The 26588-nt window shown below is 40.8% G+C and overlaps 1 protein-coding gene across 5 annotated transcripts in view; it reads left to right on the forward strand.

The window, feature by feature from the left end:
- Positions 1–26588, forward strand: part of RNF13 (ring finger protein 13) — an 81686-nt gene that overhangs the window by 49949 nt on the left and 5149 nt on the right. For 4 of the 5 annotated variants that reach the window (XM_066621764.1, XM_066621761.1, XM_066621760.1 and 1 more), the window contains 4 exons: positions 6420–6507; positions 9216–9306; positions 13866–13971; positions 16592–16685. In XM_066621764.1, the coding sequence (XP_066477861.1) occupies positions 6492–6507; positions 9216–9306; positions 13866–13971; positions 16592–16685 (307 nt within the window). In that variant the 5' untranslated portion in view covers positions 6420–6491. Of the gene's footprint in view, positions 1–6419; positions 6518–9215; positions 9307–13865; positions 13972–16591; positions 16686–26588 lie in introns of those variants that run through there. The other variant, XM_066621763.1, reaches the window with a different exon arrangement.

Genomic DNA, 26588 nt, shown 5'->3' on the forward strand with positions numbered 1-26588 from the left:
GAAAATGATATTATTATATCATTATCATTATTATTATACCAGAGTGGCTTGCCATTCTTATCCGGAATACACAAATTGTATGAAGATTGAAGGCTGGAACTTGAACATGCTTAAGTGCAATCCTGAGATTTGAATGAAAAACCTACTCGCCAATCATGGAAGATAGATCTGTCAGTTGCTAGCTTAGATAATGGAATCATATCTCTGTGTTTTTAGAGACAGCTTACTTCCAAATGCAAGAAGTTGGGGTGGGGGTAAGTGCAGGAAGGCAATTGCCTCAGTGCCCTGCTTGTGAGTTTTCAAAAACATATAGTTAAGCTGCTGTTGAGAGCAGAGTCCAGGAGATCCAAGATGGTGTATGGCTCTGGTGTTGCAACTTAGACCTAGAAGATCCAGGTTCAAATCCCTTCTCGGCCTCCTAGGTTACCTTGACCCACTATCTCTCACTTAACCCATCTCCCAGGATTGATGTGAGGACAAAGGGAGGGGAAGAACCATGTATGCCACCCTGAGTTCTTTGGAGGAAGGGTGATATAAAAATGTGAAAAATAAGCTCTGATATAGAGAGATCAGCCAGGTACCACCATCTTAGATCTCAGGAAATATCATGAGATCCAAGATGGTGAAATCCAAATCTCATGTGATTTGGGTGCTGCCATCTTGGATCTCGCGAGGTTCACAAGATCCAAGACGTTCTCCCAGGTGCCGCCATTGACATCCTGCAGTGCCGTGTGAGGCTTCACACTTTGGGAACCCCTGACATACCTTAGTCTAATCTAGCTACTGCTTGTCGTAACATAAGAACAGCCCCACTGGATCAGGCCATAGGCCCATCTAGTCCAGCTTCCTGTATCTCACAGCGGCCCAGCAAATGCCCCAGGGAGCACACCAGATAACTAGAGACCTCATCCTGGTGCCCTCTCTTGCATCTGGCATTTTGACATAGCCCGTTTCTAAAATCAGGAGGTTGCACATGCACATCATGGCTTGTAACCTGTAATGGATTTTTCCTCCAGAAACTTGTCCAATCCCCTTTTAAAGGCGTCCAGGCCAGACGCCATCACCACTTCCTGTGGCAAGGAGTTCCACAGACCAACCACACGCTGAGTAAAGAAATATTTTCTTTTGTCTGTTCTAACTCTCCCAACACTCAATTTTAGTGGATGTCCCCTGGTTAGTGTTAGTCATTGTTCTAGTTGCTGATCATTGTTGGAGAATATAGCACAAAATGTAACTGATGTCTCTTCTTTTCCACACTGCATATTGGAACAGGAAACAATGACTTGTATCTACCAAAGCTGCAAATCATCTCTTACTCTTGACATTTTGGTTTAGCTTGCCCTACTTGGGGACTAGCAGAACAAACTTGTCTTCACTAAGTTTCTTCCAGTTACTATATATAAATCAAAGGTAAAGCTCGAAATGAACTAATTTTAAACATGTGTTTACTATTCTTCTTCCCTGCACATGAGAAGAAGAAAAAAAATCAACAATCAAGTAAAGAGAGATCTTTGTTGGTTATTTCTGTGGCTGTGTTAGGGAGTTCATGTGTTTTTTCCTCCTTTCAGAATAAATGGTTCAAATTAACACCGCTATGTCATCAGTCTTTTTTTAACATGTTTATGGGAAAATAGCCTGTTACTAGGTTTTTTGTTACTGCAAAACAAAAAAATGGGTTTTGTTGTTCAGTGCAGTAGTATAAATGTGGGACATGCAATTCTATTGCCAGTGTTTCTTAACACTTGAAGGTTCCTGGAAGTATTGTACAGAATTAATAGCAATATATAAATTGTACACCTTGGTCTGCTTTAGCACAATAAGTAGTATATATTGTTAAACACTCTCTGACTTAAAATATAGTGTAATTTTTACAGTTGATGCTAAACAGGGCTTTAAGTAACTATTCCCCAAATTCTTCATTTCTAGTATACTAAGGAAGTTATCCTGCATTGTCTCCCATTGAAATGAATGGGTGCAGGGTAAGCAGATGGTATTTAAGAGATCTGATTTGATTGATAGCCCTGTTCTTATAAACCTGTCCATGGTATCTTTCATTTCAAATGCTAAGTGAAAGTAATAATGGTGCATGCAAAAAAACAAAACAAAAATAAAACACCTAAAATGACAGTGTGAATAAAATGTAGAAGGCTTAAAATGTGAAGAGTATAAAATCTAATAAAATAAACAATAACAGTACTAAAGCAAGTGGATGTGGCAGCAGTGGTGACAAAGATTGGGTGACGTTACTTTGTTTGGGTAATCACTTAAACCCTGTTCTCACAGTTTAAATATATGCAGAGTGAGTGAATACACGTATAGCGGCAAACGTCATGCGTTCAGTTGGATGTCTGCATAATATGTATGTCCATGCTCTTCACATATAAGGGCTTGATCCCTGCTTTTCCATCATTCTAGATTGCATGGAGAGCTCCCTACGCATCTATATATATATATATATATATATATATATATATATATATATATATATATATATATATATATATATATATAACAAACTATGCTGACATCCACTGAAAACCTTATACATATATTTGTCTGCACTGATTGTCCCCATCCCCATATGTATCTGTTCACTCTAGATATGCCTGGAGAAACGGGGTAGAGTAATAATTATCAATAGAATGTAATGGGTATCTGTGCTGTACTAGTCGGTGCCACTGCAAGAAAAAATTGTCTTCAGTTTCAAGTACTATATTGAAGTCCCCCAAGTGACTATTTAGTGTGAAGCACTCATCAAGGGTCTTGTCATCAACTGCAAAGTGAATTGTCAACAATTTACAGGGAACATTGTGTGTGATCTGGAATACAGAAGAAGCTGCTAACATCTTTGCATGGGGGGAGGGGGAGCTGAAGGGAACAAACAAATGTATGTGAAATGTGCTATCCCCTCAGTAAGTCCACAAACATTAGTAATATGTTTTCTGCCCATATGTACTTGGTTTCTAATTTACAGAAGCTTTTCATCCTGGTTGGCTGTGGAAAGGCATCCTTCTCTCCCAAGGTGACTGAGGCACATAATAATAATAAATAATAATAATAATAACAGGTATTTATATACTGCCTTTCTTGGTCTTTATTCAAGACTTTATTCAAGGAGGTTTACATAGGCAGGCTTTATTTAAATCCCTTATTAAATAGGGATTTTTACAATTGAAAGAAGGTTCTTTCTTTCAAGAACCACTACATTCAGGTGTTTCATTCCAATCTGGCTTCACATTCTGGCCTCCATCCTCCCACGCTCAGAGCAGATGGAATAGCTCGGCTTCAGCTTGTCAGCTGCTTCAAGGTCGCACGGTGCTGGTGGCCTCGAACTGGCGACCTTGTGGATGTTATCTTCAGGCAGACGGAGGCTCTACCCTCTAGACCAGACCTCCTGCCCATGGCTGTTTTGAAACCTGAGTATTAGCACATTCAACTCAAATGTATTTAGTAACTGCCATAATCAAGAGGGGACCAAGAGAATGCAGGCTGATGCAGGGACATAGCGCTCACCCCCTTTCTCTAAAGCAGTGGTTCTCACACATTTAGCACCGGGACCCACTTTTTAGAATGGGAATCTGTCAGGACCCACCAGAAGTGATGTCATGACCAGAAGTGACATCATCAAGCAGGAAAATTTTTCACTATCTTACCCACACTGACCCAGGAGTAAGTCCCATTTACTGTCATTGTTAAAAGTACAGGTCTGTAATATTTCCCCAAATGCAGTCACATGCCATGGTAGTATCAAGTCTAATATATTAAAAATAAAATATAGCTGGCGACCCACCTAGTGGGTCCCAACCCACAGTTTGAGAAACACTGCTCTAAAGAGTATCTTCTCTTTACATTCTTCAAATATCTTCTCCAAATTTCTGTTCCCAATATTCTTTGAAGGAAGCCAGAACAATTAAAGTAGCATAAAGCATTTTGTAGTTTAACTTGCTCTAAGCTGCATGTGTTTGCCATGGTATGCAAGGATAGAATCTTCCTGTGCTTGCCATAGGATAAAATCTTGCCTCAGTCTAGGTGTTATCTAGTGATAGTTGCCAGAGAGAAGACTTTCCTTGTAACTGAACACTGATGACAAAGATTCAAAAGTTGGTGTCTAATACTTTTACTGCTTTCACATGTCCCAAATCTGATCCCACATCAGCACAACACAGAACCTTCTAAAATCATTTTCTTGGCATATGAAACATCAGGATAAGAGGACAATTACTTTAGATGTAGGGCAAAGGGAAGGAGAACCCACAAATGGGGCTGACTGAACATATGTGGAAGTGTAGTGCTAGCTGAAAGGGAGGGGGTTAGTTAGAAAGGCTCTTAAAAAATGAATTCTTTTGAAGTAAACAAGATTCATGCCTTTAGAACAGTAGTGTTGTGTCCATTACATTCTAAAGTAATTCATGTCTAATCTCTGTGTCTTTAAAAGCTATTTCCCAAGATTCATTCACACTCCAACATAATCAAAAAATGAACTTTGGATGGGGATTTTGTAGCTAGCAGGAGATTCAGTTCTCAGTGGCTCCTGTTAAATACATGGGGATAAATGTTGTGAATATGTACATGTTAGGCCTTGGTTAGCATGTGGAGCCTGAACCAAACTTAGGTCAGTGACGGAGAAGTTGCTAGCAGTTCCTGGCTGCAAGAATGTGAGTAAACAAACAAAAAGATTGTTGTCTTTCCTCTGCTGGCCAGAAAGGACAGACAACAATAATTACAACCCATTGGAATGTAGCACCTTTGCAGAAAGAAAGGCGTCTTATCAAGCTGATGAAATGCAGCTGTGGATCTCCAGTTGGGAGGGATAAGGACTAAGAGGGCTAGCAACCAGGCCCAGAAGGTTCTGTCCTCAAAGGTTTCTGATTGGACAGTCTAAGTATGAAATCACCTCAGTACTATTAGCATAAGAAGTATAATAATGAGGGCACAAGGGGTGTGTCCGGGTCCCTTCTTGGACAGAAGTTTTGGGTACAACATTCTGCGCGTGGGGAGCCCATAGTCCACCATGGGCATCTGGCCTCACAGGTAGCTTGGAGCTAAAAGATCTGCAAGAGAAGCTGACCCAGGTGAGAGATAGGGATTAATAGAGATAGCCAGCTAGCTTTATTATTTTATTGCCAATATGTTTCCTAGATGTTTATGCCTCTAGCATTTGCTGCCTTATGTAACTTATCTATCCTTATGTACTTAATAAACTAAAATATCTTTTACTAAGTTGTTTCATTGTCTGTTGGGGACAAAGGTTCAGAATCCTGCCTAGTCGTTCAGCAAGCTACTAAGTGCTCATTGAGGTCTAGTAACTTGGGGACTGAAGCTTTAATTGGAGAAGGAGCTCAGTGCCTGCAAGGGATAGAGTTAAGCCTAGAGCAGGGGTGTCCAAAGTTTTTGGCATCATCTCTCTGACACTGTATTGGGGGCCAGGGAAAAAGAATCAATTTGCATTTCAAATTTGAATAAATTTACATAAATGAATATATTAAAGATGAACTTATACGAATGAAGGTCTTGCAATAGCTCAAGGTCTATAAAAGGTCTTGCACAAAGCAAGGCTGGCCTTTCCTTTGCTACCGCTACTGCATCACAGACGTGAAACAACAAGCAGTGGAGGGAGCCCCCATCCCACAGCTCACAAGAGAGGTCAAACAGTCTCCCTCATGCTGAGAGCAGTTGTGTCGGGCTAGTGTGGGCTCCAACAAATCTCCGGAGGGCCAGAAGCTCATTGGAGACTGGGGGCTCCCTGAGGGCCACATTGAGAGGCCTCGAGGGCCGCAAGTGGCCCCAGGGCCGGGGTTTGGGCACCCCTGGCCTAGAGGGTCTCAGTGTCCCTGGACTGAGGCACTGGCACATACAGGGTGGTGGCAGTACTACTGAGCAGAGGGGCCTTGAGGGCTTTAGGGTTCGAGAATCAAGAACTCTGAGCACCCCAAACCCCCCTAAGTTTGCGACAATAAAGTAAAGGGTCTGCAATTTTGACAGCAGCTGAAACCTGCCCTTTGCCAAAACATTGGGGTCAGCCAGTAGCAGGGAGCAAATTTAGCTCATCAGCTCAGTGGTGTCATTGCATGCAATCCTTTTCTTTCTCCCTTGTAAGTGTGTGTCAGGGACTTGCATTCCTTGCTGTGGTCTCATCCTCCAGGTATCCATCATCCATGTATCCACCCATTCCAACACATACCCTGCCAATAATAATGATGGCCATTTTGCATCATCTTTGTGTATGAAAGATGGGATCTATCTGCCAAGTTTGAGATATGCACAAAGTGTTGTCCTGAAAAATGTGGTGTAGTCAGAATTTTAAGCTGTTCTTTCTTAAGTCATTTCTGCCCAACATTGCATATACACAACAGGGATCAAATGTGTATACTTGTGGGCTGGGCAAAAATAGGTTAACAATTGCTTTGTTTGGCTTGCAGGTTTTGAATGCGCAGAGAGCTGGCTATAAGGCAGCCATTGTTCACAATGTTGACTCCAATGACCTCATTAGCATGGGATCCAACGACAGTAAGTACAGGTATCACTTCTCTCCTGTTTGAAAACCATTCTGCTCTCTCAGTGGTGATGGAATTTTGACTTCAGAATCTATGTAAATGAACCAGGAGTGTTTGTAATGGCTTGGAGTAAAATGTTTGAGACAAGAGCACTGCCTTTAAAAGGGAATTGAACAGATTTCTAGAAGAAAAGTCAATCACAGTTACAAGCCATAATGGGTATGTGCAGCATTCTGGTTTTAGAAGTAAACTACCTCAGAGTACCACATGCAAGGGAGTGATACCAGGATATAGGTCTCTTGTTGTCTTGTGTGCTCCCTGAAGCATTTGGTGGCTCACTGTGAGATACAAGAAGCTGGAGTAGATGGGCCTTTGGCTTGATCCAGTGGGGCTCTTAGGGTACTCCCAACCTTTCTCTCCTGTGGTGGCTCCCCTTTTCTCTGTCCATCTTACTTGTCACTACCTTCTTCTCAGTGCTCTTCCTTCTTTTCCCCCACCCTTTCCTGTTTCCCCAAACAGTCTGGCTTGCCTGCCCTACCTTCTTTTCCCCCAACAGTTCTTTCATCTTCTTTTCATTTGCACCCTTTGAGACTTGCTCTCCTCCTTTCCTGCCTTTCTTTCTTTGTTTCCCCTCCTCGTTTATCTCTTCCTCTGCCTTCTGATCTCCTGCCTCTCACTGCTCTACCTCCTACAGTGTTATCTGCTCTTTCTGTTTCTTCCTTCTTCCTTCCTTCCCTGTTTCTGTGTCAGCAGCCCTTTTAAAGGGGTGACACCAGCCACCCTGCCCCTTTTGTTTGAGGCTGCTGTCAGTTGTGTGGCCAAGAGCATCTCTCTGACTAATGGCATCTGGTGATGACAGAGAGCTCTAAGTAGCCTCCTGCTTAGTTACAATGGCCTATCAGAGCTCACAGGCCCCCAGGAATTCTGTAAAGCAACTTCAGACAACCTATTAGTATATAAACATGCTTCCAAATGAAGGGATTGGGCAAACTGATTCAGTAAGCTTGATAGCCACAGGCCACACGGAAGCACTGGTGAAATTAATACTAACTGCTACTGGTCCAAAAGGCAGTCAGGGGCCTAGCAGAATCACTGAAGACAGCACAGCAGCAACTGTTTTCTTAGACACCTGCCAGGCAATGGTATACTGTGGTACATTTCTGTCACTTCCAGTTTGGCAGAAAAGCATAACAGCAGCCCCGAAGGAATCTGCTGTTCAGGCCAGCCATAAGTCAAAACCATTTTATGTTTGGCCTGCATGTTCCACTTTGCTTGTTAAAAATGCTTGTGAATGGATATGCATTAGCATGGTAGAACTAAATGGGAATTACAATGTGGAACTGGCAGTCATCTCTGTATGTCAAGCTTGAAAATGTTTCGAATAGAACTAGTTATGTAAATTACATATAGGTGTATAACCTATATGTCGGTTTTTGAGCTTTTACACATTGGGGCTGTTAACAGGCTGCTTGCTTCCACAAGTGCATGAGCTCAGTCAGTTGTTTTCAGGGTACAACCTCCAGTCCTGTTAGAGGATTAGGGCAGTGGTTTTCAACCTTTTTCATCACATGGCACACTGGCAAGGCACTAAAATACTTAAGGCACACCATCAATTTTTTGACAACTGATAAGGCACATTGTGCTATCAGTGGGGGGCTCACATCCCCCAATGGCCCTACTAATAAATGACCCTGTCCCAAATTCCCGCGGCACACCTGAGGACCATTCGTGGCACACCAGTGTGCCACAGCACAGTGGTCGAAAATGGCTGGATTAGGGGCTTATAAACTTGTCAGAAATCTGATCAAGAAAAAAAAAAGACTGTGGGTACAAGGAAAGATGTTATGCATGGCAGACTTGCATGCACAGATTGGTATCCATGGTCAAGCAATGTGAAAGCTCTATTTCATGCACGACTGAGAAGATGAGGCACTTTGGGTTCCCCTCTCTTCTGCATCTCCATCACATCCAGAGTTGTTTTGAATCAAACTCGGAGATTGTAGTGTGCATGCACTGAAAAACTGTGTCCTACTGGGGCTCTCCACCATAGATGCAGTGACACTTGGATGCCCCTTGCACCGTGGTGCCAGATTGTACCAGATTTATGCAGGCCACCACCAGCTTAGCCCTAGTAACGGCAGTGTTGGCATGCAAACTTCAAGCAAGGTGTGTATGTGCTTTTAAAGGTTACTGTTTCCATCTGAAATGGCACCATAGGAAAGGGATTATTGACAGCACAAGCAGGAGTATTAACTTCTAAAACTGATCTCAAACAACTTTGGGTATGGTGTAAATCCAGGGAGAACAGGAAGCACCAGTGCTTCATGCATCCTGTCTCCTCACTTCTCCATGGCATCTGTAATACAGTTGGCACAACTTGCCCAAGGCAAAGGAAATGATTTTGTATTATTATAGCCATCAAATGGTGTTTTATGTTCTCTTAAATGTTTTTAGAAGATTCTGAATTTCTGTTCGTACTTGCAGGCCTCTGGAAACTGCACTAATTGTACAAGTGTTTCTCAAATGAACAGTTTCTAAAAAAAAATACTCATTTTACCTAGATATATGAAACAATTTGCCTTATGCTATACTGTAGCTCCTTGTCATTAAATATGTCTTTGCACAGGGATTTGCTTATATTCAATAATCATAAGAAGTGTTATACCCATAAATTTGTGTGATTGCTAATCTTTTCTTCCTTTCTTTTTTCTCTTTTAACAGTTGACATTTTAAAGAAAATTGACATTCCATCTGTCTTTATTGGTGAAGCATCAGCTAATGCCCTGAAAGAAGAATTCACATATGAGAGGGGGTATGTAAAGTTTCTCTTTAGTTATTGGCGTCATTCTTCTTCTACTGGTTTATCAGCCTTCATTAGATGGGCAGTTTTGTCAACAGTAGTGTTCAAATTTGAGCATTTCAGTATCATTGCTATTAAGGTAAATTATTATTATTATTATTATTATTATTATTATTATTATTATTATTATTATTATTATTATTATTATTATTATTATACTTTATTTTTACCCCACCTTTCTCCCCGAAGGGATTCAAGGCGGCTTACAAAACAAGGTTAAAACAAGTTAAAAACATAATTTAAAAGCAGATAAAAACATAACATCATAAAAACAGTAGTCATATAAAAACTAATCAGGTAAGAGCATAGGGCAGCAAATTAGAAAAGGATCAGGCCTGTGAGCAGATGTTAAAAAGGCCAGAAACTCAGAAGGCTTGTCTAAACAGAAGGGTCTTCAGGCCTTGCCGGAAAGTTACAAGAGAGGGAGCCATTCTAAAGTCAAGGAGAAGGGAATTCCATAGTGTTGGTGCTACTACTGAGAAGGCCCTATTTCTTGCTGCTGCCCCACGTCCTTCCCTAGGTGGCGGCACTTGTAAAAAGGCCTTCTCTGGTGACTTAAGAGGACGAGCTGGATTGTACGGGAGTAGGCGATCTCTAAGATACCCTGGCCCAGAGCAGTATAGGGCTTTAAAGGTCAAAACCAGCACCTTGAATTGGGCCCAGAAACGAATGGGCAGCCAGTGCAGCCGCTAGAGAAGCGGACTGACGGAGTCAAACCACCTACCTCCAGTAACCACACGGAACGCCGCATTCTGCACTAGTTGCAGTTGAAGCATGCAGCACTCCTGCTATTTGGAAGGATACCGATTTAGGTAGCCCAGTGGTTCCCAATCTTTATAGTGCCACAACCAACTTGGTGGCTGGGTAGAATTCCAGTTTGCCTTGCAGTTTCCCAATGGTGGTCTAGAGTGCCTTGCAGCTTCTGGGTAGCTCCCCAGAATGTCTTGCAGTTTGACAGCCAGTGCCAGCTAGCTGCAACTTTATTTTAGCACTTCGCTGGCTGTGGCTTCTGGGTAGCACCCCAGCAGGTGTTTTGCGTGGTCTGCCAAAAGCTAGCCATGCAGCCTTCTTCCAGCTCAGTGGTCCTTTTTGCAACCCATCAAAAATTGGCTCGTGACCCACAATTTGAGAACCGCTGAGATAGCCCATAAGTCCGTGTGTTTTCTGTCAGTTACTATAACATGAATATCACAGGTACTTCTGCGTCCCAGTGATATGATATATTCTGAGGGATATTTCTTTATGCAATTGAATCAGTTTCAAGGGGCCCAGGGCAGGGACAGGGCAAGGAGGAAGCCTCTGCTGTATCCTGACCCCTGTCCAGGCATGAAAGCTCTACCCAGAGCCACTCGGTTCTGTAGTGATAGACCCATAGAGGTTGCTGGCAAGTCTCAGCTGAACAAGACTCCACTCCCAACCGCTCATTGGCATGGGAGCAGACATCTAGGGTATAATGCTAGACAAATGTTGATAGCTGTGACCATGTGGCAGCTTGACACAGGTCAGACAGGAAGAGGAGTGCTCCAGCTGCTTTTTTGCCCACACAGGTTACAGTGGCGGCTGTTTTTATGCCACAGGCCATCAATTGGATTGGGCTTTTAGACTAGGACCATAGATGGGAGAGTTTGACATGGGCGGTTTATCTCAATTTGCTGATAGTGCACTGTAGCAAGTTTCAAACTGAAATTTTATTTGTAATAATCTGAGTGGCTGTCCTTCTAAAGGCAATATTTTACTGATGGGGAACAGGAAGGGAAAAGCAGTAGGGAAAAATTAGGCAAAGGAACAAGAGAACAATAGGGTGTGTTACAAAGGGTGTGTTCCAGGGTCTGGTTGGCCATTCCTGACTCTGTCTCCCCCTACACCCTGCCTACTCTGCAAAAACTTTGTGTCAGTTTAAAGCTTCAAAGAGCTGTAGTGCTGAGTCTGTAAAGGACATTGGAACCTGCCCCATGTTCATCAGGCTTTATGTAGCTAAGGAACAATATTCTATTGATTTTGCTTATTTAAAACTTTATGTGAAAAATGCTTACTGAGTGTAGATCATGGAACCTTCAGTCATTATTTTGTAATCTCAAAGCGTATCTTATATTACAAGTCACTTTAACAGTGGTTCTCAAACTTTTTAGCATCAGGACCCTACAAAAAAAGTTTCACTTTACCACATTCTCAAGCCTCTGTGGCTATAATGGTAGTTGGGCAGCTGTGCTCCCCCAGGTAGCAGGTTGTTTAACCCTTGATGCACAGTCTAATTTACCCTGACAGTTTCAGGAACTACCAAAAATTGAGTCATTACCCATTGGTGGGCAACGGACCCACAGTTTGAGAATGTTTGAGAACAAAGGATGCATCATGTAAATATGGTGTACAGAATATATACTTTTGGACTCATGCTCCCAGAGAGTGCAGTGTTTATTTGTTTATCCCTTGTATCCCTTGATTACCCCTTGTAATCAAGGTGCTCAAAGTGGCTTACAAAATAATTAAAAGCATATAATATAATCAAACAGTTCTAAATAAACAGCCACTGTCAAGTTGATTAAATAGGAATGTCTGCTAATTAATAAGTTAGACATAGTGACATATTTGTTGTGCAATGGTTATTTTACCAATAGCAAACTTACTGCTCTTTCTCTCATGTTAGGATCTACTAACTTAACTGTAATCTGATTTATACCTTAAAACACTTGTATTAATGTTTAAGATAGCTGAAAGCACTAACTGATAACAGATTGCGAATCTGATTATAGTCTATTTTATTGATGCATGACAGAATTGAAAACCTGATTTGTTTTATTGATATAAAATCTGCTTACCATGGGAAGAACAGATGGTCATCTGTGCAGAACCTTGTTTTGAAAACTTGTAGAGCCTAGCATCAAGATTTTTGGCATGAGCTCCACCCATCTGTAGGGACTGTGCATTGCTCCTGCTCCCTTGGTTCCTTCTCAGTTGCCACAGCAGAAGAAAAAGGAGTACAAAAGATATTGTTTTTGCTACAGTGGAGAGGAGGGTAGGGTTGTGTGACTTCACAGATGGTAGTTTGAAGGACATCAGTACAGGTATGCTACCTGTTCTTCTTTGCAATCTCTGTGTAGGCACACACATAGGAGATTTGTCAGCTTCCTTAACCTTGGAAGAAGCACACAGTGGTCTCAGCTGAACAAACCTCAACTCCCAACTGCACATTGGCATGGGAGCAGACATCTAGGGTATAATGCTAGACAAATGTTTATAGCTGTGACCATGTGGCAGCTTGACACAGGTTAGACAGGAAGACACCCTTTACTCAGGAGGCAGCCTTTACTCATCAGAGTCACCCAAAGAGGAGGTGCAGCAGGCCATTGAGCCTATTATTATTTAGTAGATAATTATTGCATGTATTCTTCTTGTTATAACATTGTGTAACTATATAGCAATCACTGGATTCTTGACTAAGTTGGTTTTCTCATATACTGAAGAGAGTTCGTTCTGGTTGGTTTTTTTTTAATCCATGGCATCTCTGCAGCGTTTCCAAAATGTGGAAGAGGGAATCCAAGGCATTTTCAGATTGTGCATATGGACAAGCTTGAATACCAATTCTCAAGTTCAAACTCAAAATCTGTGCTTCAGTTTTTGTAGTTCCTTTTATGTAATTGTTAATCATTTTTGTTTTTTAAAAGTACTGTTCATATTTTTGTTTATGCTAAGAGGTTCTTTAATTATAAGAATAATTACTAGAAGACAAAAACTACCATATTTTTCGCTCTATAAGACGCACCTGACCATAAGACGCACCTAGTTTTTAGAGGAGGAAAACGGGAAAAAATATTCTGAACCAAATAGTGTAATAAAATATGTCTCTCCGCTGCTCTGTTTCCATGCTCCTTAGCATATTTTACTACCTCTAGTTTAAAAGGAATTTTATATGCTAGCCTTTTCTGCTTTATCATCCTTGCACTGGTAGAATGAGGTACTGTAGTATTTTTCTGCAAGTGCATTGTCACTAAGCGCTGAACATTTGCATTACCACTGAGCGCCTGCATTTGCATTTCAATTTGCATTTGCATTACCATTGCATTTGCATTTGCATTACCAATGAGCACAGGCTGGACCCTGGTCAGGGGCAGAAGCACCTGCCAAGGAGGCTCTGCTGCCCTGAGAACGCCTGCAGCTTTGCAGTATTCGCTCCATAAGACACACACACTTCCCCCCCCCCACTTTTGGGGGGGGGGAAGTGCGTCCTATGGAGCGAAAAATATGGTAGATTTAACAAAGATGTTAAACTTTCCATTACTGAGGGAATGGAGTGGAAATCAGTTCTTATGCTGATCATAGATGTTTATCCTTTTATATTTTAGCTAATTAAATCATTTAACATTTTAGTAACAAAATGTGTGAATTTTTCTTGTGCATTCATAGATACTGTCTTCCTTCTTGATGCTGCTTTTCTGAAGTATATTTTTTTAGACAGATTTATTTGTTAGAATTAGCCCATTGTGAAAAAAATTGTCTTTTTTTCCCCTTCACAGAGGCCATATTCTGTTAATTCCAGAGCTCACCCTTCCTTTAGAGTACTACTTAATACCGTTCCTAATTATTGTGGGGATCTGCCTCATCCTTATTGTTATTTTTATGGTAGGTATAATTTTATTCTATGCACTTCTTTTCACCAGAAATATATTTATACACAGCACTGCTGTATCGTTGAAATCAGTTTGACCCGGTGTTTCTTAACATTCATCTTTTAAGAAGGAAAGGTGGTTTGCGTAGCATTATGTAAACTATAATTTGGAGTGCCTATCATGCTCTCAGAAACAACCAGAACAAAACTCTCTACATGCTCTAACTCGAAACTGAATCCTTGTGTACTCACCATTTCAAAGAAAGCTTTGGAAGATTAGATTTTCATGTTCATCATAGTGGTGGGAATGGCGTTGTGCACAGGGGACAGCACACAGAAAGCTTCTTTCTCCATTGAAATAACAAAGAGGCTCTATGTATGTACTGTATGATTACTGTATCAGAAGTATGGTATATCACCTTCTTCCCAGAAATTGCAGAAAAGTTAGAGCACAGTCCTAACCAAATTCCTGTGCAGCAGGGCCTGTGCAGCCTCTGTTATTTCTAGCACAGGAATAGAGGCTGCTGGAGGTTTCCTCGATGTAAGGGGACCTTCGTCTCCTTAACACAGGTAAACCCCCAGCAGCCTCTATGGGGATACTTGGATCTGTGCCAGAGAAATTGCTGTTTTCTTATATGATTGAAATTGTAACCCAGGTCAAGGCAACAAGCCATTGTTTGTCTATACTACACTTATGTCACAACTTATGTGTTTGAATAAACATTGGTTCATCAAAAGTGAGGTTGCTCTCTTCAACTGGTTGAAGAAGGACCAGAGGACCAGTTGGAATTGCTGCTGTCCTAAAGGTGAAATTGTTAGTTTTCTGCATCACAACAACATTAGCAAATTCTTGTCATCCTGGGTTTTCTCTTATTGTGATCTTCATGTGTGCTGAAGACATAGCTGCTTTGATTAACAGCCTAATTGAATGTTACTTCAACTGACCTATAAAGTTTTGTGAAGTTGCAGCAAATTTTAGATAAGCCTATCCCCAATAAGTGGGAGCTTTCTCCGCATGTTTGCACAGGAAAAATCATATGTGTGCTGTTCTCTCATTAAAAAAAACAGGCAACTAATCTGTGATTTCTTACCCTTTTAAATAAAGTCGCCTTGGGTGACCTTCGGGGAGAAAATTATTTTTAAAAAGAGGCGGAACACTCCTCAAAATGTAGTTTTAAAAGACAGCTGTGTGCAGTCCCTGAAGCACTTGTATGGCGCACACCACTCTAGGTAGGCACTTCATTGCTCTAATTTTTCAAAATGTTTCTTGTTTTAGATTTATTTCATATATAGAATGGTGGAAGCTTATTTTCCTCATAAAAAGCCATCCTTGGAAGAATGGCTTTTGTATTTATTAAAGCCACGCTGGCCACCTGAAATTTATGTTGAGAAATACATGTTTCTGTTTCATTTCTCTCACATGTGTTGATAGATTAGGGACTATGCTCACTTCCAAGGGTAATGCCACAGGACAATGCTTCTAGAAGACTAATTGGCAAACACAACAGAATTTAAACTTCTCAGGAAGACAATGTTATTTAAAAACAGTTCTGCCCCTGGTGCTGCTGTCTTAAGGCTGCACCCCAAAATGCACTTAAACATTTGGCCTGAAGAACTGATAAACAGTGTTTCTAGTAGCGCTCTCCTTCTTGGGCTGGTTACAATAGCACTGCGCCTTGCTTGTAAAAAGTCATGTAGGTGGATAATTAAAGTGGAGAGAGTGAATATTCTTTATGAATATGAATATTTTGCAAAGAATATCCATATTCTGTATCAAAAATTAAAATTCTACACTCCAAATGTCATTATGGAAATCAAGATAATATATACAGTCTGCATATGATGAATGATTGTTCTCAATTAAGATAGTTTTGTTTGAGCTTGAAAGAATTTTTATTTTAAAAAATTAAGGAGTTGGACTATGTGGTGGGCAGTAGGTATATATAGATAGGAAAAACAGGAGACTTTGAAAGGTAGACCTGTAACCCTGCAGGGTGTTATACGCCACAAAGCCTCTGTCACCCACCCTGGAGACCTTTTTGAAGGCACTACAAGAAGATACTTGAAGACTTTCTAAAGATGAACATTGAAAATCTTAGGAATCTGAACCAGTTGCTGGATTCTGCCCCACGTATGAATTCCTTTTCATCAAACAGCAGAAGACTACCCGTTCTGGGTGTGGTTTTGCTGCATCACATGTGAACACTATGTTACAAATATGTTGTATTTCCTTAGACTCTAGTTCCATAAACAAGAAATTTGAGCAATGTGAAATTAACGTCCTTCGCCATCAGCCTTCAAAGACATCAGGGATGTTTGATTGCCTTTGCGGAAGAGTGACAGAGAGTGTGGCTTCCCCACAGGTGGCACTTGAGCAATTACCATTTTTTCTAGTAGTCACTATTATAACATCAGAAAAGACAAAGCAGCATCTAGGTGTTCTAGGATGCTTGTTTGTAAAAATGTACCTAGACTGCTCATTCCTATTATGAGATTGCTCTGTTTCCTATATGTTTTTATTCTGCCTACCCTCTTTAGAATCACGGTTCTCAGTACCAAAGAAAACAGTTACTGATTTATATATACATATTAGCTTCAAGTTTCCCTTTTCTATTTCTGTCTGTATCTTTCAAGATCACAAAATTTATCCAGGACAGACACAGAGCAAGAAGGAATCGGCTTCAAAAAGATCAGCTTAAGAAGCTTCCAGTTCACAAGTTCAGCAAAGGTAAGTATGGCTTTTTAGGATTGATTAAACAAGCCATGCCTACTGATCTTAAATGCCATCTAAGAGCCGCAGAGGACACAGGAGACTGTTTCCAAAACACTGAAAAACTACACAGAGATTTCAAATTAGATTAGCTTAATGCATGGTTTGTCTGCATGGGAGCCTGAGAATGGACTCCAGCCTCTTCAATCAGGGACTTTGAGTAACAGGACTGGGAAAGTGTAGTTGAATTGTAGGCTTGTTTCCAGTCAGGGTTGTTAAATACTGATCTAAACATTTCTGAACTGTTAGCCAATTCATATGTAATTGGAATTGGCTCCATCTTTTGATAAACTGCTCATGCAAGTAATCTACTCACATGAACAGCTTAATTTCAGCAGAGTTTCATGAGATCATGGATCCTCCAGGATTCTGTGAATCATGGCAGAAGGGCCATGATCTTCTAGGAGGTTCCTCGTCCCACATTATACTATTTGGGCAAGTAGCTTACATAAGCAGTAATTTGAAAGAGTAGAAATGTATGAACCAGTTCTTTGTATAGCTTCTTTGTATTTCAGATTATTTACTTATTCATATAATGTATTTTCCACATTTCTGCATTAAAATTTATTCGACAGCTTACAGTACTTTCAAACAAATAATAACAGCTCCCCAATAATTAACTAAAAGCACTTAAAAGTAACAGTTGAATGAGAACACAACAATAAAATAGACACACAATTAAAAAGAAACAGATGTTTTATCAACGGCCTGGAATAGAACTGTTTTCAGGACCTGTCTAAAAGTAGGCAACAAAGGCATATCTCTCCAGCCAAGCCATTTCGCCTTCTAGATGCCACTACCAAAATGAAGACTAATTAATGGGGTATCTCCAGACATCAGAATCTGGATTGCTGCCTTAAAAGGGAAAACAATTTTTTCTTTTCACTCTCGCTAGATACTGTTATTTGCCCACCTGCTTACGTGTCTTAATCCCACTTTTCTGTAACAACACACAAAGCAAATTACAGCATTTAAAAACATAAGTAAAATCACCGTTTAACAACAGTGACCAATACCAGCAGCAACAATAAAATTGAACACTCCACAAATAAAGTAGCTGATGGAAATGGCAACGTATATTAAATTAGTAATTAAAAGTTCCCAGAAACTAAAGAGCCTTTTAAAAATATCTCAAAATGCCCATAGATGAAGCCATGCAGATCTCCACAGGGAGGACAAAGGCCAGGCTGATGTTGTATGAAGACAGGATGGTGAGCAGAACCTCTGGTACTGATCTGAAGGGTCAGGCAGGTTCATGCCAGTGCAGGTGGCTCCTGAGGGTATCCTGGTCCAACTCATTGTGAGCTCTCAAGGTTAAAACCAACGCTTGGAATTACGTCCAGAATCAGTTGGACAAACAGCGGGAATTGTGCCAGAGTTGTAAGCTTTCATCTTTAGGCCACTGGCAACTCTTTGCTGGGTTGCATTCTGGACTGATTGAAGTTTCCAATCCTTCTTTAAAGATAGCCCCATATAGACAGCATTGTAGTTATCACTTGTTTGACTCCCTTTGTTGTCTTCCTACAGTCAGATTTTGGAAGTGATAGAGCTGTATGACATCTGTATACGGTTACATTTGAGAACTGGTCAAAAAAAAATTAGGACCTTTCTTTTTGGTCTGTCGTTGAATGTTGCTGCCTTTCCCATCAGACTCTGACTTCCATTACATTTGCACCGACCACATTCGTTAGGTTGAATCTGTTCCTTTTCCCCAGCTTTACCATTTTGTGGATCAGGCTAAAGCACTTCACCATGTTCTGTAAACAAGGAACACTTTTTGCCAGTCTTCTTGCCTTACAACTTTTGCATTATTCTGTTATTGCCTTATTTGTAACATACACTTGACAGGATATTTCATTGACATTAATAGAACTGCAGTAGTGTCATATCACTGTAACCTGCAGAATGCACAAGGCTTACAAATCAGTTTAGATTCGGGAACACCCTACGTGTTGCTTGCCCTCAATAACAGCTTTGCATTATTGATGATGGTGCACGTAGTACTACCTACAAAGCAGATGTTCAGCTGAAAAGTGCACACAGTGTTGTATGCAAAGTTAGTTTCTCATAAAAAAATTAATGAGGCTTTGCCTCCACAAGCTTGAGCGTAACTTGCTGAATTGTCTTTGTTTCTCTGGGGTTTCACTTGACTGTAACGGCATGATTCTGCATGAAGAAGGCCAAGATTAATTTTCTTCCCTGTTGAGGATTTTGGATGGAAACTAAGAGTAATATAAGGAGTATTATGTTCTTACTGCAGTGAAATGCATAATTTCATGTTTCTTGAAGCATGTAATTTTAGCAGGCTTGCAGTTGTTCCTTGTTTACAGCACATGAGTGAGATGTGGCATAAATGGCTATGGTACCCATATACAGCAGTGTAGCTAGAGGAGGTGCAAAGCACTAAGTTTTACAGGGAGCCTCTTCACAGCATGCATGTGGTCCCCTCTCCCCTTCGGAGCCATTCCGGGCAGGAGAAGCAAAATGGAGGCTCCCTGCAAACTTAGTGCTTTGCACCCCTCTAGCTATGCTGCTGCCCATGTACCTATTCAAATTAGTCACAGTTTTTCTTTGTCATCATTGGCATCCTTCAGTCTCAGAAGACTATGGTATCGCGCTCTGAAAAGTGGTTCTGGAACAGCGTCTAGTGTGGCTGAAAAGGCCGATTCGGGAGTGACAATCCCTTCCACACTGGGAGCAAATGTAGTCTGTCCCTGGTATGTCTCCCTCGCTACGGGCCTTCCTTCTTTGCCTCAGTCTGTTGGGCAAGTGTCTTTTCAAACTGGGAGAGGCCATGCTGCACAGCCTGCCTCCAAGCGGGCTGTTCAGAGGCCAAGGTTTCCCACCTGTTGAGGTCCACTCCTAAGGCCTTCATATCCCTCTTGCAGAAGAATAATATTGGAAAGCGGCCTGTTTTCACGATTACATGTAATCAAACCCCGGCTTTAAGATAGTGTGTCTTGTTCTCAACCTCATTTGAGGAAAGTCCACATCTTATGGGCCTGCTTGCATGTCTCAGTTGCAGTGTGGAAATACTAGCAGTAGGTGGTGTGCGCACAAAAATTAGGGTAGTTTTCTTTATACCAGCAGAAATTGTCAGAACGAGAGGTTTGCACTGGCATGGACAAAATTATCCACCCACATGATGAGCTACTCTTGCGTGTATTCTGTGTGACAACCATTGCCCATTGCACAGCTGGCCTTCACATGATTGTAGATATCTATGTATCAAGCCTTATTCTGAGACTAACCTTAGACAACTTAAAACCCAATCCTACGCATATCTACTCAGAAGTAAATCCCATTATAGTCAATGGGGCTTACTCCCAGGAAAGTGTGGATAGGATTGTAACCCAAGACTGCAATCCTCTTGACACTTACCTGGGATCAACTTCCACTGAACACAGTGATGTTTACTTCCCACTACAAACTTGATGCACAGCATTGCACTGCACAGCTGTAGTTCTATGTACACTTCCTTGCAAGAAAATCCCATCGAAATGGATAGACCTGCCTTGGAGTAAAGGTTCACAGAAATAGGCTGTTGATCTCTGCTTCTGTATTTCAGTGATGTTCTTTAATCTTAGGATTCTTCTCCTAACTGCCTTGTTTGGCCTCTCTGGTGAAATCAGTCTTGCTGAAATTCAGCTTTGAGTCATCCATGCAGCCCTACTTATCTTGCAGGGCAAATAGCAGCTGGGGGGGGTCCATCAGGAAACCAGCATGGGACAAAAGGATGCCCCAGCACATGTATCCTGACCAGTGTGTGCCCCTCCCCCCCTGCTATGAGGCATTAGAAAACAGGAAATCTGATTCTAGCTCTCCAAATGTGACATTTTCACTTTGGTCCTAACCAGCCAAGGATATCATGAGGCGAGACTGCAACTTTTCCTGGCCCAACCACTGATAAGAATAGGCCCTCCTTTCAGGCAGCAGGTTTACCACCATTTTAGGGACCAGATTCCCAGCTGTTCCTGTTCAGCTAAGCTGCTGTTTCAACTGCTTCCATGTACAACCACACATGCATGTGGCTTACTCAGGCAGGTCAGTGGAAAGGAATAAATTTGGATCCAGGCTGTTTTTATTATTTGTGATTTTATTATTTGAAAAAAAAAAAAATTTTTTCCCGTGCAAAGTCTCTTACAAAATACCATCAAATCACAATACAATAATATTAAATAAAGACTGTGCTCTGACATTTTGTTTTGTCTGCTACAAGGGAAAAGCACAAACCAGAACTTTTCTAATGCAAAGGAGGACTTTCAAGCCTGTCTCTTTCTTTCCCTCCTTCATCTTTTCCTGGACATGTGTAAACAACTACATTTTATTTTCATTTATTGTGAGGACTATTACTAATTAATATTCACATTACTCATTAATTACACTGGGACACTGTAATGTGTGGCATTTAAATGGCAGTCCAATTGTACACAAACACACTGCCAAGTTATTGTTTAAATGTACAAACCATTGGAAGAGTGATAAATATTTGATCATGGGGCCTTTATTGAAACAGAGTGGGTGCTCTGGCAAATACATTATTGATGGAGACTACACAGCAGTGCTCTGCTAATTGCATTATAGGCAGAAGTGGCAAGACTCTTCAAAAGTCTTCCAAACACTGGGAGAAGAATGTGAATGTCTTCCAGTCGTTCCCATTCCAGAGAAAGCAAGGAAAAGCACATATCTTCCCTGTTTGAGGTGTCAATGCTGGATGGAGTAAATAGAAGTACAGTGGAACCCCAGTATCTGCAAAGGATCAGTTTCCTGACCACCACCCCTGCGAATAAAAATTTGCGATTTTCACAAATAAATGTATTTGCGGAGAGGGCCTCAAGGACTTCTTGGATATGAGGAGGTTTTCTGATGCGCAGGAAGGTAACAGAAAACTGGATGTGCCTATTTGATGCCTCCAGATGTCCTTGAGGCCTTCCAGATGTGGGGTTGGCACCCATGTTGAGTCAAATCTGCAGGTGCTGACCTGTGGCTAAGGAGGGCCCACTGTATAGCACAAAAAGAACAGACCAGAATTCTGTTTAGAGCCTGGTCAAACGTGGCTATTTTTCTTTCTGTTGCCTTAAACTTGACTTCCAACATTCTGAAGATTCTTGGCTTCCATAATTTTCTTTTATATATTGAAAGGAGATTGTCTCTTCACACCAGTTCCCACTATTTGACACAGTGTGCTGTGAGGTGGTGACTTGTCTAAGGCCGCTTTGTGAGCTTTTGGCTAAACCAGAATTGATCCTTAGTGCACAATATCTGAGCTGAGTTTGCATCCATTTACATCATCATACAAGTTTTTTATTCTGTAATAGAAATAATTTACAGGGGAAAAAGATTGTATGTCACTCTAGTTAAAGTGCCAAACAAGTGTGACAAATAGTAATATCTTAGAGTGGACACAACAGCATAAATTAAGTCATGGTTAAAGTCCAGTTCCATTGCTTTCAATAGGATTTAATCTTCACCAACATTTATTGCTTAAAAGCCATTTCTGCCCAATGTTGCATATACGCAGCAGGGACCAGATGTACATACCTGTGAGCTAGGCAAAAATTGGTTAATATGCAGTGGTGTCACTAGTGGGTGCAGACATGCAGACCGCACCGGGTGATACCCTCATGGGGCTGACACCACTAGTGGCCAAAATGTTAAAATCTTGGTATTTACAAATAGTTCCATCATGTTATAGATCAGTCAACAGGTAACCTAATGCAGGATGCAGTGAATCAAACAGTGTTGAAATATCCATATTCTATCAAAAGTTATGGTCAATTAACTAGAAAAAGAAAACTCAACTGCCTTCTGTAACAAAAAGTGGATTTCTTTAACTCGAAACTGACCAGTGAGACTGATCATTCCAAAGCCAGTGAGGTGTTATGATGACACAGTAGGGAACCAATAAGATATTAGTATGAGTCAGCTTTTGTTTCCATGTATCAGTGCTAATACTTAGAATTCTTATTCAGTTGTGTGTGTGTCATCATTGTTCACTTTTTTTGTTTACTGACTTGTTGCATGACCTGTACTTTTATATATTTAAATAAATACAGTTAATGAGGGTTACACCAATCCTAGTGATGCCACTGCATTTGGGTTGTGTGTATGATATTGTAATTCTGTATAGTCTGGTTAATATGTTTCCATATTAACCTTGTCCAGTCACAAGGATGTCTTGCCATATTGGTAATCATATTTTAATTGGCTCTAGCGTATAACCAACAACTTCTACTAGTGGTACCATCCCCATTGCTTTTAAAAAGGATATGGGAAATGGGCAGCGATTCTTTCTGGAGCCCAGAATACCAGCTATTCAAAGATAGTACACCTATAGATGGCCAAAGGGATTACAAGGCCCAACTGTGTACCATACCTCTGATATATCCTGCTGCTAGTGTGTATACTTGAACCTGGGTGTCCTCCTCACTTGAGGTTTGTCTCCACACAGCCGTGAAGCACTTTAGATAACCTTGGACAACTCAGTATCTCTTGGCCTAAACTACCTCACAAGATTGGAAGGATAAGTGGGGAGGGAACCATCTACTATATCTCGAGCTCCTTGGAAGCAGTGCAAGAGAATAAAATACACTGGGCACAATTCCAACCCCATATGTCAGTGCTTTCCAGCACTGGCATAGTGATGCCAATGGGACGTGTGCTGCATCCTGCAGTTGGTTGTCGCTCACGGAGGCCTCCTCAAAGTAAGCGAAGATTTGTTCCCTTACCTCAGAGCTGCATTGCCCTTATGTCAGTGCTGGACATAAGGGGTTAGGATTGCACCCCCTTTCTTTTAAATTTTATCATACGAGAGTTCTGACTACAATTGAGCATCAGTATTTCTCAAAAGTGATGTCTTAAATGTCCTTCAGCCAATCTATGGTAGTGCAAGCCCATGGTGGCTACCACTTATGAAATAATCTCATGAGCACTTCATGTTTTTCCATTAGGCCTGGTTTAGAGGTGGAGAGCTGATGCTGTTGTTTCATCAGTTTTTATGAAGGACTTGTATGTGCCCAATAGAATATTTTAATTGGGTTTCTCCAACAGCACACACACACACACACCCTGGGTCATGATACAAATGGGTTTTGAAACTTGCATCAGCTTCAAAAGCACTTTGACATATGACAAAGAAGACTTCTATTCAAGCACATAAGCCCGCATGGATTCTTGAAGCTAGTTGCTCATTAGATTTTCAGATGATCATTCATTTGAAATGAAAATACCCATGTCCCTTTAAGATCTTTCAGTGCTACTATTATGTGCAGCTGGGCATATTAGCTTGGTGCTATTCCACATTTGTGGCTTGTTCCTATTTATTCTGGAAGACAACACTTTGGTTTCCTTAAGCTGCTGTAGCTCAAAAGCATCAAGGCAGAAATTAATATTCCACTGGTAATCTAGCAGAATTGTTAATGCCAAGATGTCAGCTAAATTGAATGTAAAACAGTGTGTTATAAGTTTCTGGAGGAAGATTATGAAAAAGAAACCCTTAAACCTCAGAAAAATCTAGGGTAAGATTCAGTCTAATTATTCTTCAAAGTTCCTTTAACGTTTAAACAAAATGAGTGCCACAAATATACTGGTGTCTAGACAGAACAAGTCTGAGTTATCCCTGGTGTTGCCTCCATAGGGCAACTTGCACCATGGATGACTTTAGCCCAGAATTAGCTCTTTTGTCAGACTTGGCAAGTGAGAATCAAAATGGCTTGATTGATGGCCCTTGTTGGCAGATAAGATTTCCCAGGGCACTAATGCAAAATCCATTAACACCAATAACAGCTTCAACCCTGTTGATACTAAAGGATTAACCTTTTAGGGTGTTCTTGTACTTATTTGGATGGGAAACAGAACACCAGCTCCAGAGGACTGTAATCTTAGTATTAGGCAGTGCTAGTTTTTCTTTCAAGTGCAGCCTGCTCTGCTTTCCTAAAAGCTTTGTGTAATTCTTTGCATTCAGATGAAACTAATTAGTGAAATTTTTTCAAAACGAGAGAGGAATCCTGCCATTCCAAAACTGAGATTTTCTTTAAATCTTTGCTAGCAGCTACTTTGCTGCACTTGATAACAGAGACAGCTTGTATTTGACATAGAAGAAAACTACTAAAAATGGCCTTACACCTGTGTCAAAATAGTGACTCAGTCTAGTTTGTGTGTCTGTTTTTTAACTTGACCATTAGTTTCGTAGCATTTAGCAGAAGTCCAAGGAGTTGGTGAACCAGGCCTTTCCTGCTAAAACCTACTAATATAAAGCTGTTTCCCAGAGTTTGTGACCTTGTTTGTACAGCCTTGAGAAACAAAATAATTTCCTGCACAAGCAGTTAGCTAACAGTCTGTTTTACTGAAGATACCACAATTCCATATTTTTGCCCCAATACAGAGACCCACAGGCAAAAACGGGTTTCTCAGTTACATGCAGTACTCCTTGCAGCAGATGAAGCTGGTCTATTGAAATAAAAGGAGTATGTGCACTTGAGTTGTCTCCTTGCATTCAAATAAGTAGGTAGCCCTTTGGGGGCTGGATTCAGGGTTTTGTCCTATATCTGGTTGAAAAAAATGGTGCATCGAAGGTTTCCTAAATGTTCTGCATTAAGCTGCCAAAGAGCTTCTTAGTTTTTATGCTAAGCAACCCTTACTCAGGTTACAAGATGGGGAAACTACCATATGTTCCCATATTAAGAATGCAACACAACCTAGAAATTCTAGTTAACATTAGAAGGAATATTGACTTGGTTACTCTGCCTTTTGGCAGTCATATTAAGGATGCCTACAAAGAAAAGAGCACTGATTTGTGTGCCATTTACTCTATTTAAGGCAAGTATGGTTCTGTTATATACTACTTATCAATTTATTTCTTCAAATAGGATTGTCCTTGATGTAATTACTGGACATTATAAGCCCATCTGGCTGGCTGCTCAGTCTTTCACTACTCATATCATTCACCAAAGTCTTGGTCATTTTATTTCAGCAATTTCCACTGCTAGCTCATACCTTAAATTGAACAGTTAATAATGATTTTAATCTACTATGAGCATTAACCACTCAGAAAAGCCTGCTTGCTAGCCAAGGGACTAGCAAAGCACTAACTCAAATCAATTTAGTTTCAACAAAACATTTTATTCACACATTATTTTCTACAATCCTTTCACAGTCTAACACATTTGCTGTTGTGGTGCTTGATTCCACCTCCTAGATAAAAAATGGGTGAATAGCAAATAAAACTGTGGGATACTTCTGGGCTTGTTGGATGAGGCTGTAAGAAATGTTTCAGCAAAAGGGGGGAAATTGTAACAAGAAGATTAAACACAAGAAACTGTCAAAGAATTCCCCATTTAAGCAAGGCAGTTCAATTTTCAGCTTCTCAGAGAGAGAGAGAATATTACAGTCCTAAGTCATCAGGACAAACGGGAAGTAACAACCCATTCCTAACTCTGTTAATTGAAAATAATTCCTGATAGAACTAGCATTCCAGGCTGTTTTGCACATGACATTTGTAAGATGTACACCTGAAAATATAGTGAGAGAGTGTGTAAACATGGCTTTGATTGCCTTTATATGATGGGGGCACAAGCACCGGGGCCTGAAGATTGGCTGTAAACTGCCTGCCATATGTCTGGCACAAAATATGGTTTGCCAGTGAAACAGGTGCCTAGCAGTGTAGTCCCATGCACGCTTATCTGGGAGCAAGCCCAATTAGCTATGGTAAGGCTTACTCCTGAGTAAACTTACCATGCATAGGATTGTACTGTAAGACTAGGATAGAAGAATATCCTTTTCTGCTAATTGGACCTACCCTGTGTTTTTAACTACCCTAAAAACGAACTACGTATTTTTGTGCTGAGGGTGAACATAGGACCT

This window comes from Tiliqua scincoides, chromosome 3 (genome assembly GCF_035046505.1).
Source record: "Tiliqua scincoides isolate rTilSci1 chromosome 3, rTilSci1.hap2, whole genome shotgun sequence".
NCBI lineage: Eukaryota > Metazoa > Chordata > Lepidosauria > Squamata > Scincidae > Tiliqua > Tiliqua scincoides.